This window comes from Temnothorax americanus, unplaced genomic scaffold (assembly GCF_048541705.1).
Source record: "Temnothorax americanus isolate GAGA-0224 unplaced genomic scaffold, ASM4854170v1 Scaffold21, whole genome shotgun sequence".
Taxonomy (NCBI): domain Eukaryota; kingdom Metazoa; phylum Arthropoda; class Insecta; order Hymenoptera; family Formicidae; genus Temnothorax; species Temnothorax americanus.
The window spans coordinates 905,037-921,147 of record NW_027509349.1 but is presented as its reverse complement, the minus strand read 5'-3'; the positions used below and the strand labels follow the sequence as shown (position 1 = coordinate 921,147).

Here is a 16,111-nt window from a genome sequence, read left to right as displayed (position 1 = left end):
AGTAATTTTATCGTCATAATTCTCGCAATAATAATAATAATGTAATAATGGATAATAAATAAAAGAGCGAGTTACTGGTAAGTGGTAACAATATATAATGAAACAAAATATTTATTTGTTCTCTTAATTTACAGCTTAAAAGTTAATATTTTAATTATGTTTGATTGTTCTAATATATATACACAGATTAATATTAAGGTGAGTTTTAATTAAAATAATGATTTCTCTCTTGCATTAGGAAAAAAGAGAGACTGCAATTAAAATAATAATACATGAGTTATAAACATAAATTTGAATCAAATTTATATTTATGAGTTTATTTATTAAATTCACACAATTTAAACTATGCCGATAAGTGAGAGATATTACAAATTACATTAATATATGTAATTGATTACATCACAATAACTATAAATAATGTAATTAATTGTATTGCAATATCTGGGGATGTATTAATTGATTAATTATGTTACACGTACCGCAAATGCACATACAAATTATCTATTTCATATATATATATATATATATATATATATATATATAATTGCAAATTATATCGCTTCTTTAATTCGAATTAATCAATGAAGGTTCAGAGGGATCTATCGAACTTCCTTATCGGAGTATCATTCCGGGATCGCTCTATTAAATCTATTCACATCACGGCCATTAGCCATCAAAGCGACCAATTGACCCAATTGACGTCGAGGAAGATTTCGAGAGTTATAGATTTCGAGTCCTCTGTCGACGAAACGAATACCGCGCGATGACAAGGATAATAAAGACTCGTTAGTCCTGCGGATTCAGCGGGATACCGCTAGGGAAAGTCGCCCCATTTGTCGGTTTCTTTCTACCTTGATTGCGCTCGCTTCAGCTCCCATTCTTCTCGGAATGTCTCAAAAAAGTAAAGCGCTACGAATTAATGTGAATTACAGTTACGGACGATGGAGAAGCAACCCACTGCGCGCAAACTGTCGTATATATAAAGCGGCAATCTAAACAGAAATTAACTGACACGTGGAGTTTATCAGAATCAACTTGTGATGGTCAAATTATAATGTGAATTAAAATAACATTTCTGGAACCACATGAGACAAAATAAATTAAAGCCATGAATTACATGTTGGCATTTTTCCCACGTGTATTATAAATTAAATAATCATAATTAATATTTACTTAACACAGCTAGATAGAAAACTGTAGATTAAAGAATAATGAATTTAAAAATTTTATGTCACAAAATATCGGAATTACAGCAGACAGAAAGATTCATTAAAATTAAAACCGCGGAATTTTTAGGGTAGAAATTATGAAAGGGTATACTTCCGAATCTTTTAACAAATTCAGGAGAAACGCGAGAAGATTTTGCAAAACAACGTGAATTATACATATATATAGTTTTGCACTTCAATCAAATTTCTCTCGCCCGTTAATAAGATCGCTTATCGGGCGAGCAAAATATACCACACGCAAAAATCACTCTGAAGGGCGCCGGAGATTTACGAGCAGGGGCTGGTTCGGTATACCTCGCCATTTTTAAATCACAAGTCTCCGCGGAGGCGGTCGGCTCGTTTCTCTCCATCTGGGGCTTAAAAGTATTTCCTTGCTGTTCTCACCGTTCATTTGAACTAATAACTCGCGCGCAATCTCTCTTAAGGGAGAGGGAAGGGGTGGAGGAGGGCACGGCCTTGAGGGCATGGCTACTTGCAGGTGAACCAACCCGACCCCGCGCGGAGCCCCGGCTTTTCCCACGGTTTTCCCCGAGCGGAACTTTCGAATTTAATTCAGTTACTGTCTGTGCCGTATAACATATTCTGGGGGCTTTTAGCGGAGTTGACGCGAAAGGGGGTCAATCTCCGAGGCTTTCCCGGAGCACGTGCAAATTATCGAAATGAAATAACGCCAAAATCGCGTCGCATCGTTCCGCGATTTAAAGCTTCAAAGCTTGGTGTTAATAACGAACATCACTCAACGAGATTAGCAGACGCTCGTGGACGCAAAAATATCGCGCGTCGTTAAGTCGTTTCAAGCGTAAAAATAATTATATAACAATTGGGATAAAATTTTAGAGCATATACGCCGCGTTGGCTACCAAGTTCTTTGGAAAATGTACTGAGAAAATCGTCGGCGATATACGTGGGTGGATGTTCGATGAAAGTCGATTTCCGCCGCTATTTCCGTAGCTTTAATATTAATTATTAGCCGCGCCGGAAAAGATTGCCGCAGATAAAATCGTTTATTAATCGTCGAATAATACGGCCACGCGCGCACGAATGGCGGCTCCATTATGGAAACGCTGCGCGCTGCGTGTACCGGGTTTCCAATGCAACCAGATAATGGCGTTTCGCCGAAATATAAATCTCTCGCTTGGCTTTGCCCGCGTAAATAACCGATAATTAACAACAAGCCGTTAGCTTGAATTTCCTCGCTCTCATAATTTTTACGTATATGATTTTTAATTCCTGTTTATTCGCGTGAAAACTTCAACAGCGTACCGTTAAGCAATACCATCAAATTGAAAGAAACAAGAACAGACTGATAATTAATTTGACAAAACGTTTGTTTAGTCTTGCGCGATCTGTCGAAAGTTTATTATTAAATTTTACCGTAATCATAGATTCATTTATATTTTATTCGAGTTTATTACGTTTTATCTAGAAGTTGGCGATTAAATCCTTTACTAATCTTATAGTTTTCCATTTTACTTTTAGTTTGAATTATTTCAACTTTTACATATCGAAACTTGATTGACTCCGGCTTACAATTTGACTTTTTTCCTTTAATTTCTTCGTCGCTGTCTTTTGCTAAAAAAAAAAACAACTAAGAACTTGTCTGCCTTCTTCTTTTAAAAACAATAAATTTTAAGTTTAATATCGAAATTTTGCGATCGAACCGTGACTCATCAGAAATTACGATTTACTCTACACTTTCGGTCAAGTTTACGTCGTAAAACATAGTTGGAGTATTTAACCCACTTTACGAGGGTTACGTTTGAAAGTGCGTAAAGCGCGTTAAATGCGTGGTACAGTAGCTTAAATATTCAATCGAAACAAGTCCGCTAGACAGCGACAAATCTTAATAAGACTGAAACTTGATAGTTGCTGCGACGCCCATCACCGTGAATAAATAACGACGTAGGGCTCCGCGCAAAGAACTGAAACCCGATAGAGGACGCGGAACAATAAGGATGGATCGCCCGATCGCGGAATACATTTAAGTACACCTCGCGTACGGCGGTGAACGGCATTCAGGTGGGTACACCCTCGCGCGCGGCGCGGAGGTGAGCGCGGGAGTGAACTCCGGGGATTGAAGAAATGGCGAGGACGACGGGAGAAATAAAAGTCGAAAGCCTTGAGCGAGCGAGAGACGAGGCTGTGAGGGAAATAAAAAGGAATTGTCATCGTCCGGGTGGCTGCAACCCACCCTTAGGTAACCGCGTCATCCATGGATGTTCCCTTGTTCCCCCCTTTCCCCTCCCACAAATCCCCCTTCCTTCTTCCCTTCTGCCGCGCTCTTTACAACCGCTGTCATTTGTTTTTACGTTTACTCCTCGTCGTTCCTGAAAATCCTCCGCGAGACCTGTCGCGCTGCGAGATTTCGTCAAGAAAACGGCACAGAGAGACGGAACTCTCTCGCGGAACCAATTGTATAAAGCTCCTCGGGCGCTCGTGAAAGCCATGATTTTTCACAATGTGAATATTTATTAAAGTTTATATAGGGTTCTAACCGTAACCGTTGTGTGTGCATCTCATAAAAAATCTTTAAACAGCATAATCTCTTATGGTTTCAAAAATAAGATAAAGTAATGCTGGTTAAAGCGTGTCTACAATGAGAATTTAAGGAGTAAGATTTAAGCTTTGAACCCGTTAAGTCGTAAGAAATTGACCAATCACAGTCGAATTTAAAAAGAATACTCGAAAGGCTTAAAGCTTAAATCTTACTCCTTACATTCTCATTGTAGACACCGCTTTACAGCGCAGAGCTATAACGGAAGCCACGCAACATCTCTCTTTGGTGTCTCTTTAAGGCCCCCGTACAATCAAAAATGTAAGGAACAAGGAACAGATATTAGCGAGTAGGAATAAGAAATCAGGAATAAGAAACAGTTCAACGCACAATAAAAAATATGAGCGACAGGTTTTATAGCTTGTACACACTACATAATCTGGAAAATTGAAAAGAAAGAGGTTGAAGAGCGCAACCGTTCCTAAATTCTTATTCCTTAATCTGTTCTCCGTTACTTATATTTTTGATTGTGCGGGGGCCTTTAGAGATGTCCTCCTCATACCTTCTCCATTTACGACGCTCTCGAATCGCTATAAAGAGAATAATCGTTACTCACGGAGCGTCAGGTTGGAGGGATTCACGATCGTCGAGCAGACTCTGAAGAGCCCCAGTTTGAATCGCACGCTGACCGCGGCATTCTTCGGTACGTCCGGCACGGCGAGCCTCTCCTCGGTATGCAGCCAGGTCGGGCCCGACAGAGCGACGCCAAGGGCCGCCAGGGCGGCGAGGCCGCATACGACTCCACATCTGGTCAGTCTGATACCACCTGGGCCACCTGAACAGCACATCTTCGTTTCCCGAAACGGTCTTCAGGGTGACATCGTTAGCGAATCGCCTCCTCGATGCGAAGGATCCTCTTCGAGTCGTCGCCCCGCCCGAATTCTTTTACTCTTGAGTCTCTAACGTCTTGAAGGGCAATTCCACAAAGTTTATGGTTTCGTGTTGTAGAAAAAAATCCAGCTGCTTGACCATACAGCCACGTAGTTCTTCCAAAGTTTTGTCTTTCTTGACTGGAGCAGCAGGCCTGTGCCACGCCTTGAACTGGTCCGGATTGTTGATTATCATCCTCGGCGGGTGCCGCGTCATAGAAGGCCTTCGCGGACACGCGTTTTTTCTTTCTTTTTGGAACAACCGAGAGAACAACGAAGAGCTCTAGAGAACTTGCGACCAATTTTTATCTCTTTTTATTTCTCCTTTTTTATTCTCCTTTTATCTATAGTTTTAATATGCTCGCGTTGTTGTCCGAGAAGTCGCGACTGCTTTCGGGCTCGCCAACAAATTCAGCTTCCCTTCAGAAGAAATTGGATCGAAAATTATATTTTGTAACTTCTTTTTCTCCCCAATTTCTAATCTAAAGGCGCGCAGAAAATTTCAAACAGAAGCATGCGGAATTCGAAGAAGAAAAGATATTCCGAGAATATCTATAGCAGGATCAGAAATGCGAGGAAAAATGACTGCGCAAAAAAAAAAGTAAACGCTGAATTCTTTTGAGACGAACGGCGCGGCCGTTAATGGATTTCGCGTTATGTGGGGAAACCATTAAAACGCGCGTTCGCTCGCTCTCGAAGAAATTAATTCCGATTACCCTTATCGCGGGCGGCTCGACAAAAAAACGGAGGGGCAACGGAGGGGGAACGGAAGAACGGTCCGCTCGGGTCCGCCATTATCGCCGCCGCGTTTTCCGGGATGGATGACAGGGAAAGTCTCTGACTTGTCCGACGATTCTTCTTCTCCCCCTCTCTCCCCTCACACGCGTGCGTAAATAAGTTCCTTCCCTAAGAAAACGAGTGTTTCTCGAAAGAAACTTCGCGGATATCTGAACGCGAACGAAGATACGTTCCAGTTAGTAAAATCTGAAAAACGAGACTTCTTACCTCCCGTGCGTAACTTTTAAATTAGAGACGGGTGCGAGCAGGGGTGCGGGAGAACATTTGGAACACTCTCCGATTTCGCCGCTAATACTTGAAAAACCGCGCCGAGAGCATATCTCCGCGCGGCTCTGCAGGCCGATAAAAATCGCCCGCCCTCGTTGACAACGAAATAATAGCAATAATTGCTCTCTGGCTCGAGCTCGGAACGAGCGGCGAGCCGCGAAAAAAAAAGAGTAAAAAACACAAAAACACAGAGGTATCCGTTTTTGCGGAGCAATGTATATATATATATATATATATATATATATATATATATCTATATCGACGCGACCCCGTAATAGGCGCTCGCGCCCGCGCGCGATTTATGTTCGCTGCAGATGGCAGTTGCAATTACAGCGTCATTCTTTCGCTTCGAACTAATTAATTGAAAAACGGCGTACCTCCGCGCCGCGCCGGCATTTCCCGAAGGGCCCTCGACAGATTTCCGGTCTTGTTAGGAAAGAGTTTCGAGTGCTGCTTAAGTCTGTTCCGCGTCTTTTTCTTTCCGCTCGTCCCGCGCCGTCCCCTTTCTCACCGCCTCCCCCCTCTTTCCGCCGACCTATCCCGAGTATCACGTAATTAAAAGTTCGAACCGACCGCGATTCACGCCTGACGGAAACCTTCCATCCCTTCTCCGACACTTCCCGTACTACGTAATTTAAAGGGGGGACAGGGGGCCCGCGACGTGCTTCCTCTCTTTTTCCTTTTATAATTACTCCTTGAGAACTTTGGCCGGCCAAGAGTCCAGAATTCCATAACGGGATTTCTGCACTTTCTTCTTCTCTCCCCTCCCCCCTCTTACTCTCTCTCTCTTTTTCGTGAATACGGAGTAACAAAGAAAAGTTCTGACGGTTTAAAGATCCTTTGTCAATCCCGCGTGTCCGTTTTCAGCATAAGCACACATACAATAAACGCTCTAATTAGTGTCACGCGTATATATTTAATTCTCTTGATCGTACATGTCGATAAATAATTTATATTGAAGCCCAAATAATTTAGCAAAACTAATTTAACAAAACTAATTTAGCGAAACATTCACAGCGCTTCGCTCTGATAGAATACTTATAATTTATTTTCATATACTAATAAGGGAACTCGATAAATTTTTAGGACACTGAAATTGTTTTGACGCACGGTATTTTGCAATAATATTATAAATAACATGTGGTAAATCTCTTACGCGCACTTAAAACGTGCTAACATATATCTGTTGCAGCAAAACTGTTACATTAATGTTGTAATAACCATTGTTACCGTCAACGTCAGTTGTATTTTCAAGCATCCCAAAAAAAAGTTAAAACGGCGAAATAAATTGGCTGGACCGCGGGCGTTCTCGCCAGCCGGTTTGAAAACGCATTCCATCGACACTTCCAGCGACCAGCCCCTGCCAATCCCGGCGCCGTTTTATTGCGGACGCATTCCGGTGTCGGAACATCCGGTCGAATCGAACATCAGGGGCGCGGCGATCATCGATAAAAATGGCTGTTGCGGAACCGGCGGACAAAACGGTCGGCATATGTGAGCGTATATACATATATTCTCTCTTTTTTATTCCCTCCATTTTCAACGTAACAGCGAGTCGCGCGTTTGCGACGCGTTCTCGCGATTCGCCGTTACGCTGTGAGCTTTCGAGGACGGCGAGACGAGATGAATAGACGGATAAGCGATGAGCGAACGTCCCGGTGAAAAGAATTCAAGGGAGTATTCAAATCGTACTGGGGGCGCGGTACCTCAAACTCGGGTCCATCCGGAACTGCCGCCCGAATGTCCACGTGAAATTACGCGTTCGCGTCGTTGATTTGTATAGAGCAAGTGCGGGTATTATGGGGGATACCCTAATCTTCTTTTTTTTTTTTACAACTTGAAAACCGTTAAAAATAACTGAACCCAGTTTTGACACACACTTAACAGGCCAGATATATCGTGATGGTTCGTATTGCCCCACTATCTCGCGATATACCCGCACTTGCTCCATCCGAAATTCCTTAGATTTTGCGATGAGGCTGAGTCTTTGCTCTAAAATTCTCTCAACGCTACCCAATCGACATGTAAATAAACGGCGTGGCTCCAGAATCTAGACGCGATCGTGCGCCACACCCCTGGGTAGCTCTCATTAACGAACGGCAGCGGGGCACGCAGCCGTGCTAATTAAGCTCGATCCAGGCACGGCTCGGTTACGGCGGAACGAGTCAGCGTAAAATCGTGCGAGGGCGAGCGCGCCGGGGCGACAATTTTTTTCCGGTTTCCGCGTCGCGACGACGACGACGACGACGGCGACAACGACGAGCGATTTCCGCGTTCATGTATAGGCTCTAATCAAACCCGAAGCGACGGCGGCGGCGGCGGCGACGGGGAAAGCGAACGATCGTTAAAATCTCGTCCAGGATTTCGCGGCTGGCTTCCGACGAAGTAATTTCGGCGGTGTCGCGCCCGCGCATTTCCCCGGGGCGACCCGTGGGAAATTACAAATTACACGTTTTTCAATTAAAAACCAGCAAGTCGCGTCCCCGCCGGGAGATGCCGGCGCGGCGCGATGTGAAAATTTCGGTTCGTCGATCGAGAAATTCCTAGAGAGAGAGAGAGAGAGAAATGGAACGAGAGCGAGAGAACCGAATAAAGAATGGAAAGAGAGAAAGAGAGAAGAATGCAATTTAAAACGATTGCGTCGCCCGGAAAAATATTTGCTTCGCGCAAAACAATTCCCGTCGGGCGGGAAAATATTTACCTTGCATTAGAACGATTTCGCGGTGGACGAATGTTTTAACGTTTTCGAGAGGCACGCAGTTAAAACGCCATGGTATAGAGGATATATTGCCCGCGTAATGTACATTTTGTTGGGCGCATGCACGGCATTTTTTTTTTCACGATAGAATATATTTATGCGGAGCACAATGCGGGGGTATTTTTGTATCGCAAAATGCACGTCCACTGTTCAACGGTGCCATTTTGCGAAATACAATTGTATATGTATATACTTTCTACTTCTCTATTAATAATTACGGCATTAAAGAAAGACGTGCGGTCGGACCACGCGGCACCGTGCCGTTGAGCAAATAATTTAAAGCCCGATAGAGCGCCGAGGACGAAGGGATTGAAAATACGGCGGTTCGGCGGCAAATCCGTAATTCAGACCGCCCTGTACGTACATCTCTTTGAAGTCATTACCGACGTGTCAGTGTCAGACGGCCATCCCTCCGGCCCTCCGAGCGGAAAAAGCGGAGAGCGCCGTGCGCGATATTTTTCTACTGTCACGAGCGACCGCTCGCGTCCCGAATCCCGGACAGAACCATAAGGTCCTGATGGGTGAATAGTGGCGCGGACCAGGGGGTGTGTCTCCGACCCCCCCGAGATTATGCGGGAAAATCCTATATCCGTGTCTAAGGGTGTCAGCGTTTAGTGACGCGAATATATCTATCTAATCTAAGAAGACCCGTTTAATAACAATATTAAGAAAGATCTGACAATATATAAAATAGAGTTACGAGAACAAAAAATATACAAGAACGCAATGAATGAAATAATTAAAACTTTAAAGAAAGAACGGAAATATAAAAATAGATAGACCTTTAAAGATCCGAATAAGGACCTAAAGGACCCTAAAGAATTCGAGATATTTGAGAAAATATAAAATAAATCTTGTTACATCATTTTTTTATATCATTCGGTTATCATAAAATGATAGCCAAGCTCTTGGTTTCAAGAACAAAAAAAAACTAACATAATCTCAAGATCTCGGGAAAAAAATGTGAAAACGTGAAGAACGGTCGGCCGATCATACGAGATTAAACATCTCGGGAAAAGATTTGTAGATAAATCCAAAGATATAATACCCGAAAACTGCGAACAGTTGGTAAATATTTGGGAGAAAAACTGAGGGAAACGGCTCGATGTAAAGTCGGACGATCAGCCAATATTTAAAGCATACGAATCGAATGGCCTGGGGCGCCAAAGTTTTTCCGATTCAAAACACAAATAGGGAGCACGAAAATTATAATCATGTAGATTTACCGAGGCAAACCGATTCGCGAAACACCCTTTGAAAACGTTCTCTAAAATCCTCGTCCCTTAACACGCCGTTCCTAATACTAACGACTCGCATTAACAATCGGATTATTCTTTAAGATCGGACTTATACTAAATCGGACACCGCAAGTTATATTACAGTGCGGAATTGCTGGAACATCGCGTCGCCGAGCACGTCGCAGGCATTGTGGTCGACGAAGAATTTAGGGATTAGGAATATGATCCTGCGGGGAGGAATTCGCGCACCTATATCTTCGGAGATTTCGTGCACACAGCTCAAATATTATCATTTCCCGATATTAACGATATTAATAATTATCTTCGATAATAGAATATATAACAAAAAAGTTTTGTGCGGCAGACGATCTGATATCGTTCGAAAGAAAGCAATATGCTCTGAGAATTCGGACCCACCTCCGGAGATACAATACAAGGACACCTTAAGCGTTGTTCTTCTCGTTGCTCAACTCGATCTTAACAACATCGACAGTCCACGTTGCTCGTTATCCTCGCTCGTAATCGAGAGTGCGTTTACAGGGAGGATCAGGAGTCGCGCTTGATTGTCGCTGAGCCTCATTGCGAGTAACACACGCGCACGGCCGCGCACGTGTCTCCGAAGGATATCGCGGTCCCTGATCCTCGGGTGGCCATGGCGTCCGCGCGCGAAAATTGTTCGCCGATCGTCGAATCTGAGATCGCGAGAGGATTGAGCGGCGACGCGAGGAGTGCGGAGCCGTCGCGTTCGATCCGCACGACGGCTGGAGGCGTACTGGCCCTTTGTAAACGTGCGCCTCCACCGAACGAGGGGTGGCGAACGTCGCGACGGCAGCGGAAGAGGGCGGAAGCGGCGCCGAGGGTAGGTGCATATGAGCGTGACTGAGCCAAAAGGGTGTGGGTCTCGCCGCGTGTGTCTGTATCCGCGCGATTTTTTACGGACGATTTTTGTCACAGATCCCGCCAGGAAAAACATTTCAGATTATTCAGTTTTGTTTTTGGAACCTCGCGTATCTTGTAGAACGGCCCAGAATTAAAAAAAAAAACGTATTTTTATACATAAAGACAAAGCACATATCTGATTTCTTAAAAAAGCTGAAAACCTATCAAATCTTTCTAGTCGAAGAAATTTCGGATTCTTCGTAAATAATTTTTTATATTTTCTAGTAATATTTATCACAATATTTTCTGGTTAAAATTTAAGCAATTCTCTTAAAAACGAGCCTTAAGCGGTGTTCATAATGAAAATTTAAGACGTTTAAGATTTAAGCTTTAAGCCTTAAGCCGTAAGAAATTGACCAATTACGGTCGAATGTGAGAAGAATACTCGAATACTATGGCTTAAGGCTTATAGCTTAAATCTTACGTCTTAAATTTTCATTAGGGATACCGCTTAAGGCTCGTTTTTGAAAAAATTGCTTAGATTTTAACAAAAAATATTATAATAAGTACTACTATATAAAATATAAAAAATTATTTACGTAACGAAATCTAAAATTTCTTGGACTAGCCACGAAAGATTTGACACGTTTTCAGCTTTCTTCGGAAGAAATCAGATATGTGGAATTAATTACTTCAAATTTTACTCCTTAAATTCTCATTGTACACCGCTTTATTTGATATGTTAACGATTTAATATTTATCAGGGGTACAATTTTTTTAACATGCTGAAATATTTATATTTCGGACGTGAGAGGGTTAAAGAACGTTTGTTGCGAAAGACATTGCAATCTTTCATTACCTTGAAATTTTATTACCTTGAAAATTAATAAGCTCAAAGTAGTCTGTAATCGTATTTCATTTGCTCTTAGACTTAAGTCTGAAGACCTTCTTCAACTATAAAATTAATTAATATAAACCATTAACTATAATTTTAATCTCGCTGTATCCGAAAAAGGATTAAATACACTCCGACATTTATCCGTATTTCTCGTTGTGTGTTGCTCGCTTCTGAAAATTAACTAGCTACTAAAGAATTAGCTACTAAAAGCTGGCAACATCTTGACGTTTAAGTATAGCACTTCGATTTTAGAGGGTTAATTTCAGAAAGTAGTAAAAGAAAGTATCGGGGTATAGAGCGCGTCACGTGGGCTGTCGTAAGGGAGAAAAATTTCGAAGTAGACGGAACGCGACACACACCCGAGCAAATTTAGGACGGCGTAATAAAATAACGCCCGTTGAACGTAAGCGAAGACGTATGTGCCCCGGGGGGTCGGTTCCCCTCTTCCTACCCACCGTCCGTCCTTGTCTTCGCGTTTCGCGTCGAGTCGACGAGCGCCGTTATAGAACGCGTTATTATCGATGTCGCGACGTTTATTATTATTAATGGCGCGACAAAACTTCCCTATCACGCGAGATCGAAGCGCCGGCGCCGTCCGTATCTGAATTTCGATATAGACGTTCAAAGTCAATCCCCATCAGGAAAGCCCCCCGCTTACCCTAATCGATCATTGACATTTAATGATACTCGCACACTCGCGAAGATGTTCAATTTTGTTCAATACTATATACTACTTTTTTTCTATTACATCCTCGGTTTTTTATAATAACAGATTTTTTGTTACAAATTGACAGAAATAGCAAGTAATAAAGTTTGAGTAAAATTTTTCTATTAAAGTAAATTTTAAAATAAATAACGAGAACAACATTTCATCGTTTATTTTCCACCCACGTTGATTTGGCTGACTTGAAGTAATTAAGATGCATACACAGATACTCAATATTCCGATATCAAACAGCTATTCTTGTCGGCTTATGTTAGTGCGTTTTATTATCAGGCGCAAATTTTGGCCCCAGCGCACACATATTCTCTTGCAATTGGCACGCTATATCATGGATTTCCAATATGCGTTAAATAATTTCAGCGAAAACAAGGAGAAAAGTCATATTTATCATATAATTAGTTTAATTTAACGTCGGTGTCTACATCGTTTATTTAATTAATCGCCCGCCCACACACCCGCGGTGTGTACGCGGTGACAGATATCGCAAATGCACATATCGATATAACCATCGCGGTTTGTAACGCTAATTTACATGTGAAAGCGTTCGGAGATATAACACGCCATTACAATACAATATCTTTGCAAAACTTGCCTCTCTCTCTCTCTCTCTCTCTCTCTCTCTCTCTCTCCTTATCCAACATCCTTCCCTCAGACTCTGGAGATACCGCTGAGTGACGAGATGAGACTGTCTACATTTTCCTTTCCTAGATCTTCCTGGCGCTGTCTATCCTAGGATCTCAGGTCGTTGAACCTCGTCTGCTGTCGTGTAGCTCCTCCGAATTCTGAAATTTCTGGAAACTCGCTGCGCAAACAATGACGAAAACGCGCGGAATACCGCATTGTAAGGGATCAGGATTAACCGAGGAGAAAGGGAGATCGAAAGGAGAAGGGATAAGTTCACGGAGATCCCTTTTGACAAAGGTACTCGTTACGGGATCGCCGAAAATTTTCAAACTTTGCGCGGGTAAAGGGCAGGATTAGCGAGAGAATTGCCGATAATCCGCCGATCGGGAGACAGCAAGGCGAAGTGTGTCCGGTGGACGTTATTAATTTCTGACGAGCAAATGATCGAGCGAAACTTCTTTAAACTTCTCCTCTAGTAGAGCCAGAAGGCTGCAGAATTAACTTGCGGGAATTTCCGGCCGCTCCCCCCTCCCCGTATTAACAATTTAACGAGCCGACATCTGCGATGGCTATTATAACGCAATTATATGGAACGCGCGCGCCAGTCTGGACTACGAGCGGCACAATATAATTCTACCCGGATCTAAGGATCCCGGGAACGAGGGATTTACATGTCATGAAGTTGAATTAAATGAATAAAGTTGAATTTGTTTGTTTTACGGCAGCAACATTGTCGCTGCAACACGACGTCGGTTAAAATAAATAAAATATGAGTTTTTTTAGATCCTTATTTGCAAACTGGCGATCTCAAAAACTATCGTAATAATGAAGAGACACTTTTTGCAGGAAGTCCAAACTCTTTAAGCCGCGATTACTTCACTTTTGTCAGAAAGATTTAAAAGTACAAAGTTTGAAAATCCAAAATAATAAACCATAAGGTCAGTCGTGTTTGCAAAGTAGAAAATTTCAAAAACAATAAATGAGCAATTCAGAGTATTAATAGCTTAAATTGTAATTTATTGTCAACCAGACAAATTTTCCGGAATGTTTCGAACTTTACCGAGTCCATCTTTTTTAAATCGTGATATTAATGTCTCTCAATGTCAGCAATCTGCTCTTTGAATTCGTGACTCGATTACCTTTTGATTTTAAATTTATGATCCCGTAAATATTTAAGTCGCAAAATTCTTTATGTTTTCAAGTCTCGCTCTCTAAAGTCATAGCTCCCGCGATGTTGAATTTCCTTAAAGGGGGAAAACTTTCCGAGGACACATCCGAGGAAGGAAACGCTAGGGATTGGAGAAAGCGACAGATCGAGCGACAGAGTTATAAAAAGTAGTAATTCGCGTGGGGTTCATAAAAATGTTTATCACCGTCAATAAAAGGGCTCCCCGGGCGGTAGCGTTGCACGGCGCCCCTTCCTTTGGGATGTCTCCTTCGCGAAGAAGCTAAAAAGTATAAGGAACAAAAGAGAGAGAGCCTCCGATCTCAACCGTGAAGCAGTCGACGAAATCCTTCCGCGGCTATTGTTATAACTTTTGCAAAGATTTCAATCCTTGAAATAGAATAATTTATTTAACACGCTTAATGTGTCTCAGGAATTATTAATTATAGAATGTATAATAAATCACGTGCGGCAGTGTTAGCTCCGTTTGAATTGGAATATGAAATTGCATTATTCATGTTAAATGTACGTATAAAATTAAAATTAAATTATTTTAACTCTCTTTTTAAAATAAACTACGTATTATATTTGCTTAATTGTAAGATTTATTTAACTATCTAGGAACAGTTGAACAATTTGAAATTACGATCAAATTGTCTCTTGAAATCTGAAACTGAAAGAATCCTCGGTTGATCGCTGGACAGGATCAACAGGAAGTGAAAAAAGCGAGGCGTAGCGTCGCTTGTTGTTCCCGAAGCGACTTCCGGTAAGCTCTGCGGCGAGCTTTCCGGCACGACCCTCACCGCAAACAATAAGTCTCCGCGGCGAAAGCCGAGGATAGGATGAGTATTGACCATTCGCATAGTATCAACATCCGAACACTTACCGTAATCAACGGAACGACGTAAACCTACTCCGTACAGGTATACACTCGCCGAGCAGACCGTGTGTGACCGTGAATGATGGAGCGCGGATAAGTAGCCCCGGAACAAAAACGATGTCAAACTTTGGGGAGATACGCTATGTACAACCTCGCCGATCACACGTCTCGCCGAGTACAGGGGGATCACCTCGGAGTAGAGCCCGCTCGTCAGACATATATCCGCGGTATAACAAATTCTATAAAGTCTCACCAGGTCTATGAATTTGAAGTTCCGAAGAACAGCGGAGTTCCGGAAATTCAAACATCAGTCTCGGAGTTTGCGGCGGGTGTTCCGCGGAGGGTAACCGGTATCTCTCCCGATGGCGCGCGCCGGAGTATAGTACTCTAAAAACTTCTACCGTATTACAAATCTCAATATGCCTTTCGCCAAAACGGGCGAATATTATTCCTCGGTACACATCGAGTCTCCTGTTAGGGGCGCCGTATTTCATCCATCGAAACGATCATTCATCCCGAACGCACAACCCTCTCTTTCCTTCCTCCCCCCACCCTTCCGCTCTCTCGATTTTTTACGAGCGTCGAATCAATTGTCGCGTTCCTGGAAGGCCAATTTCGTAAATTACTCGCGGAAAACTGGGCGGGGGTTGCGGGGATGGAACTATTCCTCTAACCCCCTCCGCCATTCCCCCCCCCCCGTGTCGCCTACCCCTTTCACGTCGTTGTCGAATTACCGACCCTACGTCCTGTCAGTGACGTTATCACGCTGCATTTGGTGCATTTGATGCATCCGGTGGTCGAACTACGGGGATGTCTGGCCGAGACAGCCGAGTCAGTGCGTTCGATATTCCATATTGCGCGCCTGCTTACCAACAGGTACGCCCCGTTGACTCGCCATTCGTATTCATCCCCCGGACGCGCAGGGCGATACAGAACGATCGACAAGTCACGCAAAATCCACCTATTACGTCGGTAGCGGAATTTGATTATAATAATATTCGCGCGCGCTTCTCGGGAAAACAGAAAGATGCGCGCGAGCACGAAAACTTATTACCTACGCGAGAAAAAGTTAAGAAATATTCGAAATTAAATAAATACGGATAAATTCCAATTTTGAAAAGTATGCGTGAAATATCATAGACTTTTAAAGTTTATTTAAAGAATTTTTATTTTAAAGAATAAAAATTTTTTTTTCTTTGCATATTGTAATAATTTTCCTCATAAACGT

The 16,111-nt window shown here is 42.7% G+C and overlaps 1 protein-coding gene and 1 long non-coding RNA gene across 5 annotated transcripts in view; one reads left to right on the top strand and one right to left on the bottom strand.

Moving 5' to 3' along the window:
• Nucleotides 1–10,477, bottom strand: part of LOC143897762 (uncharacterized) — a 99,061-nt gene extending 88,584 nt beyond the window's left edge. Inside the window, exons 1-2 of one of the 3 annotated variants that reach the window (XM_077406647.1) lie at nucleotides 10,131–10,477; nucleotides 4,340–5,072 (exon numbers count right to left, since the gene is read on the bottom strand). In XM_077406647.1, coding sequence (XP_077262773.1) covers nucleotides 4,340–4,571 — 232 coding nt within the window. In that variant the 5' untranslated portion in view covers nucleotides 4,572–5,072; nucleotides 10,131–10,477. The remainder of the gene's footprint in view (nucleotides 1–4,339; nucleotides 5,073–10,130) is intronic. The other 2 variants (XM_077406649.1, XM_077406648.1) reach the window with 2 other exon arrangements.
• The window catches only part of LOC143897820 (uncharacterized), a 198,817-nt gene that overhangs the window by 170,381 nt on the left and 12,325 nt on the right, over nucleotides 1–16,111 (top strand). The window lies entirely within an intron of this gene.